The sequence below is a fragment of the Saccostrea cucullata genome, unplaced genomic scaffold (assembly GCF_032062105.1).
Source record: "Saccostrea cucullata isolate Sc308-1 unplaced genomic scaffold, CSIRO_AGI_Scuc_v1 ctg5545, whole genome shotgun sequence".
NCBI classification, from domain to species: domain Eukaryota; kingdom Metazoa; phylum Mollusca; class Bivalvia; order Ostreida; family Ostreidae; genus Saccostrea; species Saccostrea cuccullata.
In genome coordinates, this window is record NW_026929433.1 from 27,826 (window position 1) to 37,003 (window position 9,178).

A 9,178-nucleotide genomic window follows, 5' to 3' on the forward strand; every position below is an offset into this window, starting at 1 on the left:
TAAATGTTTAAATTAATGACGCTTCATATTTAGATACATTTTGTTTTTTAATCAGATTTGTTTTTCTTCTCGATATAGCAAGTGCTTCAACACACAGGGACCAGTAACATAGTATATTAATATTTATTACATATCTCTTGTCAAATGTACATGTTCTCAAATTCAATGTTTTGAAGGGGGCCTTATCAATAGATGTTACATGGTGTTACGTCTGTATGATTCTCCATAGGTGTTTACAAATTAAATTCATCAAGTTTTATTTGATACTATTTAGTTGAAATTTTCAAATTGTCTTTTTAAATTTGCATTAGTATTTTTCTAAGTACTTTGCACAATTACCATACTCGCTTTGGTTTTGTCGAAATGTAGCGCTGAAAAATGATGCTGCATGAAGAAATCATGTACTGGTATTGTTTTAAATTGTTATTATTGAAAAGAAAGTTCTTTTACAATTTTTGGGCAACAAGGTACCACTAGGAAAAATTTGTATCACATGAGATCAAACTCAGCTTCGATGAAGACATTGTTAGTGATATCCAATTCTTCAATTCTTATCTCTGTCCTTCCAAAGTATACTTTTGTCTTAAACTCCACGAGGTCGGGCCATCCCTTCTCTGGTGGTTGGTTTGTTATTTTCCCTACTGGTTTTATTCCCTGATCTGTGATAAATGTTAGCCTATCTCTCTTGATATCTTTTCCAGCATAGATTGCTGTTTGTAGTGGTATTTGCTTTCGATCTGCTTGCCTATGACTGCTCTTTAAAAGACAAATTTTTGGTTCATCGTATTTAACTTTTTCTCCTTCGTATACGAGAACAGAAAAGATGTCTTTGCAGACCACTTCACCATCTATAAAATCTCGTTTCTCTTCGGGATGCCTCGATTTATCAAATGCCCGATTCACCTCAATTCCATAGGTATAACGACATATACGGAATTCAACTTCCTCTGGGTTATACCCAAAGATGACTGCTCCTTGAAGAACTGCTAGACCCGGCTCTTTGGGACAACAGAAATTAATACCGGAGAAATCAGAATGAGATTTTATTTGTTCACATAGATATTTAGAACAGGAAAATCCTCCAACAAGAAGAATTTGATCTAAATGATTCACTTCTTCTAGAATTTCTTTTATCAGATTTATTATTTGAACCTTGGCTTCTTCAAAAAATTCCTTGAATTTTGAGTTTTCCACGTATATATGATCAAACGTAACCGAATCATTCAATGGTATTTTTCCATACTGTTGAAGTCTACGTGGTAGTTTTAACCGAATATTACCATCAGGAGCACTGCTGATTTGTCTTTTTTGCATTTCAAATTCCCTTTCCATATCAAAGGCATCTCTTGGAGCATTTTCCCACAACTCTTGTAGACATGATTCGCTATGGAAGACCGTCTTAATGTGTTTCTCGAATTCTCTGTCAACAGTTGTTCCTCCCCAGTCGCCACCAGAAGCCTTATAAACCTCTGCTAGTCTACCATCTTCTAAAACATCATGGACTACAACATCAGCTGTTCCCCCTTTTGAAAAGAAAAAAAATAATAGGAAAATGAAAGTAATTTTTTAAATCCTATATTTAAAAAAATGTAAATCTTTCGAAAAATATTGCTTAGGGATTCATTCTGCAAGTCACAGAATTGCGAAATAGTAACATTATATTCCAAAGATTTCTTGATTTACATTTACAGTAAACCATGTAAAAATGCAATAACCCCCAAGATCCAAGACCATGTATCTTTTCTTTGGTTTAAATGTTTCTGTAAGTGTCTGATCGGGTAGAGATTTACAGTACATCGCTGCAGCCTCTGGTTCTAATGCAATTAAAAGTTGAGCCTCAGGAATTCCAGCCTTTAAAAATAAAAATAAAATGAAAAATTAAAAAGTACTTTTCATGCATGTAATAAATCTATCGAAAAAATATTGATAAATAAATTATTTTAAACGTAAAAAATTGCCAAAATATCAATGAAATATTCGTCATCAAAATCTATTTATTTGTTATTACCTTCAAAGCAGCTGCTTTCATGAAAAGTTTTGCAGATTGTTTCCAAATAGCAGGCACTGTTATGACATATAAAATGTTGTTTTTATCAAATGCAAGAAACCTGTCTTTCACTGTGGATTCAAAGTGATCTTTCAGACCCTGAATGGCCCATCCGAAGATATCGAGCGCTGGAAGTGAAAGCCTTCCAGAGTCATCCATGATTTCTATACTGCGTTGAACATTCTGTAATTAAACAAAGCATGAACAAGTTGAGTTCTTATATATTTTAAATGTTAGGAAGAAATAGAGAAAGAAGAAAGAATATGCTTACTGCTTCCTCATAAAGAATCATTTTGAAGTTTCTGAATCGATACCAATAGTCGTTGTCCTTTTCGCAGACCCGCTGTGCATAAAAGTCCTCTGCCTCGTATCCAAAAGAATGAAAAGACCTATTTTTGTCAACAAGAACTGTAGTTGGTGCTTTGGCTTTCGGATCTGTGACCATGTTTCCGGTCCATTGATTCAGGGAGATCGATTTCGTGTTTATTTCCTTTTTATCACAATAAGCGTATCCAGAATTACTTGTTCCGATATCAAAAGCCACCACAATATCCCACAAATCTTGTGGAGACACTTCTGATACTTGAATTCCGAATTTCAAACTCTTCTGTTTTGGATTCATTTTTAAATTCACACCTGTAACGGAATGTTATGGTGAAGGTTAGGATATTACGCCTTAAATTTGATACGAGGAAGATCAATATTTGATATGGGTTATCAAATCGTATTAGGCCACTTTTAACGAGGCCCAATCTAGTTGGAAATTACGAAAACGATATGATAAAAAAATTTAATTCTTGGAAATAAATTTGTATGTATTATGCCAAGAAAAATTAGAGTGAAATTTTGTTACCTTGCCTTTATTGTAGTTAAATGGGGGCACTTTCAAGATATGGACCACTTTTCGTGTTTTATACACAATTACATACTAAACTCCCATAAAACAAAGTAATTGACAAATAAAAAAAAATATATGAATGATGAAATGTTTTGTTTTTCACATATATCATTCGATTTTCATTCCTCTTTTAAAAAATGAAAAGAAAATCGGAGGTAGCCTTTATTGCAGTGAAAAGGCAACATATCAAAACTCAAAAATAGGACTTATTTTATCCAACTACTAGAGATATTTCTATAAGACGCAATGGGTTTACATAACACCAACAACCGATTGTAATACTGTATTAGTTTCTAAAAATTAAATAATTCTAACATTATGAAATAATTTTCTCTCCATGCTTAAATTTTTTTTAACACACGACGTTGTTTTACGTGGGAAAAAAAGGGGGGGGGGTAAACGGCGACAAAATTACGAAATTTACTAATATCGTGTATTATACAGAAAAATAAAATCTTTTGGTGGTTGCATTTAAATGATTCAGAGACTTTTGTAAACTCAAGCTAATCCATGCATAATTAAGTTCGCAGTAAACAGGGATGTGCATAAACCCTTCAACATGTTCAAGGAGAAAGACTAAAATCTTTTACTTTTCAATTTGGTTGCAGTGTTTGTTTGTTTTTTCTAACTCACTAATTGAAATAAAACAAGATAAAATTAATGAACCTGTACCTAGAAAATATACCTCAAAATAAATTATGTTCTACAAGTGATTATTCATTTTAAAAAAACTCTGATGTAAATAATAGAAATGCCAGAATGAGCCAGCTTTCAATATGCACAGTTTATGGAGCTTCCAGGTATGGAAGACCAGCGAAACATTTTAGCGCAATTTGACGTCATTTTAATTGTGACGTTATTGTTTTCAATTGTGACGGCAGTCAAGGGTACTGTGACGTGCCTGAGTTGACGCTGCGTTAAAACGTATGCGCAGATCAAGTAGATTGGGCCTCGTTAAAAAAATTTTTGTTTGCCATCTCCCGACCGACTGACTAAAATAGCCCGACTCAAAACTTTCTTTTCACATTCCAGGACGCGATATATTTTCTGGTTATGCCCCTCATCCCATCAATGAATGCATGAAATCTCCTGCGAAAAGATTTTCATGCTTACCTTGACCCAATACTATGTTATGTTATAGATATAACAGAACGCTATGAATTGACGAGATAGAAACTTTGACCAAACAACAGGTTCGATAAAACATTTGCATTCCATCAAGTTAAATTTAGTTAACGCCCTAAAACGCTGGATTCTTTGATTGTATGTTGATTGAATGTATATTGTTTAACGTCCTCTCGAGAATTTTTCACTCATATGGAGACGCCACCACTGCAGATCTTGGCGAAAATGATTTTTTTTAAAAACACCACCTATCATTAAACGAAAACACTTATATATGAAATATGAGGAGGTTGTGAGAAGATAACGTACATTATTCAAGCTCAAAGTCCATTAAACAATATAAAATTGGAGCAGAGCAAACACGAACCTCCAAAACATCAGAGGTGGGATCAGATGCCATGGAGAAGTGAGCATTCCCTGCCGACCGGTCTTACCCGTCGTGTACGTGCTGCTTGTCATGATCGCAAATAAGGGAAAAAATACTTCGACGATTCAGTAAGTATATATTGGCCTAACAATCAGTATAAAAACGTCAATCAGTTTTTGCCAAGTAATAAAACAGCATCGAATCGCAACATTCTAACAAAATGAAATGCACGGATCCTGGGTCATTCCTCGGAATAATTGAATCAGAACTGGCCTCATTTGGTCTTACTGTGTACCAGATGCATATATTTTTTTAAAGGGCTTATCTCCTACCATATATAAATGAAGCACATGTTCGTGTTTTGATGAGTTAAGGTAGTTCTTTCATGAATGTAAAATATTTGTTCCCTGGCTCAGGAGCTTTAGTGTTAATGCGGGGCTCTTGATTTGTTGTTAAATTCCCTCTGTCTTCTGGAGAATTTTTAAGTCTTACGCAGACCCCTCCACTTATTTGTGGAGGGATAAAAAATTGGCCTATAATTAATGGCCATTGAGCAGAGAGATCGCGTAAGGAACAACTCTTTACTCTGCGTTTCTAGAGCAGACGCTCTTACCACTGCGCCACTCGGGCGACGGCTGTATTGATGGCATAGTAAAAATGAATTAAATTTGAATATCTTTTTCTCTGATCAATATCAGTAAGTATTATGCCTCATATTGAAAATGTTCATACTCGGAGCAAACCCTTGAGTCGCGAATTCGAATAAGTTAGGAAACATAAACACAATCAGCAGGTGATATCTGATAATTTATAATTTTAAAAATCAGAGAACAAATGACGATGGAAGTCACTCGTTTGTCATACACTTTAGTTGTTAATTGATCTTTATCGTCTTGAGATTGTAAAACATCCAAAAAGGAAACAATGTTGCAAATTTGGTGGTGTTTTTTTTATTACGTTTACTTTCTCATTTCAAGTGAATGAAAATAACTTGTTACTAGTAATTGACGAAACGTTGTCAAGGTATCTGAATGTCGAATTGCAGGCAACAATAAGTGCATGTTTTCATGCATATTCTCATATCCAAGTTCTTTTTTAAAATTTGTTTCATAGGAATATAAAAACAAGTCAGCTGATAAAGGAGCACAATAAGTGCCCATCAACATTCCAACAGTTTGTTGAGAGACCTGGTCTCCAAAAACTATAACATAAATATCAAAAAGGAACTCCAGCATCCTTTTAATGTCAACTTCAGCGTATTTGTGTGTACAAATTAGAGTGGTTTTCATGGAGACCAATCACAACAATGCACACATGCAAGATAATAATAAATAAGGTGCATGTTGACATAAATATCTCGAATGTTGACGTTATTAGCTTGCAAATCGACTAAAATAAGTCGAATGTCTACATAATACTGCTGCATGCATTTTAACATTAAGTCGCATGTGACATGATTATCTTGCATGTTAACATAAATAAGTCGATTGTCAACAAAGTTATGTTGCCTCGTGCATGCATGATGTCAGATACTGGTGTTAGTAAGTAAACCTCTTTAACCACATAAAAATACTATTCTCTAATATGATTGGTAGCTTGCGTGTTACATAATCATCTTGTATGTTAACATTATTATCTTGCATGTTGACATATCTTTCTTGCATGTTGACATTATTTATCTTGCATGTATAGGGGGCACAAATGTGCCACCATACATGTAGTATTATAAACGGGGTTTTGACACACATACCTATTTTGAGGATGTCACTTGGCAAAATTCCAGTGATCTTTTATTTCAAAGATCTGGAGGTTTATAACTAAAATGATAAACTTTAATAGTTATTCATAGACTCTGTATACGAAAATCTGGAATCAAAACAACTTTTTTCTGGTCGAATTTTAAGACAATCTTGCATGAGTTTAATGCATTTTCTTCACGAAATGTCGAATAGGCAAAAGAATTTTGTGTTAATCAATTACTTATGTTGTAAAGAAAATACTGCTTGTTAAAATCGATTTATGTTTTCTATATCTTAAGGACGCGATTGCACGGCGTCATGTGATCACGTCATATGGTGAGTAAAAAAAGAATGTTTGCTGTACTATTTCCGGAATAAGGAGCGTCATATGTTTGCGGTTGACAAAACGGGTTTATTTTTCTAAAGTAGAGAAAGTATAAGATATTAATAGTGAGCGTTGATCATATTTTTTATCTACGTGCATGTTTTACGATTTGACACGTCTATCTATTGTATATCTCTGAACATTGAAATCTATTTCATTCAAAATGAATTAGATTTATATCTTGAGGTTTATATCTTCATTTTAAAATTAGAATTTTATTTAAGATTGTTGTTTATCATAGGATCTACATCTATGTAATACATAGATAATTTCCAATAAGAGATTCAGACGGCGTGATTAACTAGATACATGTATAAATATTGATGAACGAAGGCGATTTTGATAAACGTGTTACGGCGAAGACCACAAGTTTATGCCTAGAAGACATATCTTTTTAAAAAAAATATCGCAGAGGATTTTGTTTTCTCCTATAAGATCTTTAGCATTTTCAGCAGTAACATCTACCGCGTAAACATTCAATCATCGTCGCAGTCGCACATATATTGTAAACGATTGTTGTAAAGTGTTTTATGTGTCGTATTGAAACACAACACACTTCTTCTGAAAGAATACCAGGGAAGATATGTACATAAATAAATAAAAGAAACATGTGAACTCATCATACTTATGAGAATACATTTGAAATTATGAGAATACATTTGAAATTTTTTTTTTAATCACATGGACATGAACATAGATGTTTCATTCCAGCATATGTCATAAAGCGACGGAAAGTTATTTCAATCAATGATTATTTTTTAATCAAAACAGTAGATCTATAGTTTTGACGTCAATTGTATCATTATGACGTCACAATGGAGATAGCCCTCATCCATGTACAGGAGAAAATGAAGTGTACTTACTTGAAAAGAATCGGAAGGAAAACTATTTGTAAATGTGAATATTTAGAATAATCAGAATTACTATAATTTGGCCAATAAGATTATTTATGGATGAATACATTTATTTCAAAATATATATATATATATATAATGCAGTTACAAGTTTTAGAAAATAACCTCTATTCATTCAATGTGTTTAAATGTCTGACCCCCCCCCCCCCCCCCCCCCCGATTCCAGGTCACTAAGAAGAAACATCGCTGAGTGTTCAAAGCATGAAGAATAAGGCCTTTGAGGACAGTGCACTGGTTTATAATATACTATTTATTTATACTGATATAGTAACAAAGTGAATGTTTTGGATATGAAAAAATGAGTTTGAAAAAAAAAGTTATTTTCGTGACCACTGTCGGTGAAAAGTAAATAATTGTGCTTCAAATATAAAATGAGCATCAGTTGCCAGATTTTCAGAGAAAAAGTGTTTATTTATCTATATATATGGCCTTTATTGTCTTTAAACAGACTATGCTTATTTAAGGTCCAACAACAAACCATCATATGAAAATCTGTGAAATCTTTCAATAATCTAAGAGGGGGGGGGGTACTGAAATGCGTGTACCTTCAAAATTAATCTGATTACCTTACTTCATATTCTAACCATAAGTCACTTATAATTACTAGTACAGCATATATTAGTTTTGGGAAAATTCATTGGGTAATTTTTTTGTCTAGACGTTGAAAACTGCTATTGAGGTGAAAATATTACTGCAAATTTACAATTAATACTTCCCCAAAAAACAATGGCATTACTACATTTATCAATAGTTTCCGAAACAATTTTTATTTCAATAAATATAAAGCATATTATTAAATATCTGCAAGAAAATATTTAATTTGCTTCAATTTTGTTGCTTGTATTGAATTATAAAACATTCACTTCATAAATATCAAAAGATTAAAAAAATGGTGGTTACCATGGCAACCATAACTTCCTTATAAGCCTGATGACCATGCTTGATACTTTGATATAATGGTATCATTGACATTAGGAACGTTATATGTAAAAATGAGAAAAATTCATTGGGCAGAATTTTTTCACGGACCCGTGCAATCCTTTCCTTAATTACATGTAACTATTAGGTATTTCTCGCAGGTATTTATCAGTTAAGTTTTCTAAGCTGAGCATAATAAAAAAAAAACTGAAGTTGAATGGCCCAGTATCAGACTCTGAAAACAGTCAATATTTCAATTTTTTTTGTTTCTTTGAAAGTTTCACAAGCATTCATTGAAACTTTGTTTGCTTGATGTCCCTTTCGAGAATTTTTCACTCATATTGAGAGGCCACCACTTGAATACAGGCGACACAATGAAAGTAAGTTAATCTTTGTAAATTTACTGCATGATCATTTACTCATTTAAATGATTTCTTGTTACAGATTTTGCAATATACCGTATACAGGGAAATTTTCGCCCCCGTTTTATTTTCGCCCCCTTCGCCCTACCCACAGATGGGCGAATTTAAAACGGAGTGAATTAAAAATACACAGCATGATTTCTTAAACAGAATTGTAACTGGGCGAATTTAAAACAGGGCAATATTGTTTTCAAGTGTGAAAGGGTGAAAATAAAAAGGGGCGAAAATAACCCTATATAGAGTATCGATATAGAAAACCATTTGTTTAATTTAAACAAATATGGGTAAAAGGATAATATTGCAAAAATGTGAGTGAAAGGGTAGTCTATTAACTAATCAATATGTTGCTTTCATGTATCTTGT

The 9,178-nt window shown here is 33.1% G+C and overlaps 1 protein-coding gene across 1 annotated transcript; it reads right to left on the reverse strand.

The window, feature by feature from the left end:
- Positions 1–366: 366 nt before the first annotated feature.
- LOC134280821 (heat shock 70 kDa protein 12A-like) lies at positions 367–2,675 on the reverse strand. Its single transcript, XM_062763272.1, has 4 exons — positions 2,319–2,675; positions 2,009–2,230; positions 1,716–1,851; positions 367–1,523 (listed from the first exon to the last, which is right to left on the reverse strand). Exons 1-4 carry the CDS (start codon positions 2,667–2,669, stop codon positions 490–492), a joined length of 1,743 nt encoding a protein of 580 aa, XP_062619256.1. The 5' UTR covers positions 2,670–2,675; the 3' UTR covers positions 367–489.
- Between the last annotated feature and the right edge of the window lie 6,503 nt (positions 2,676–9,178).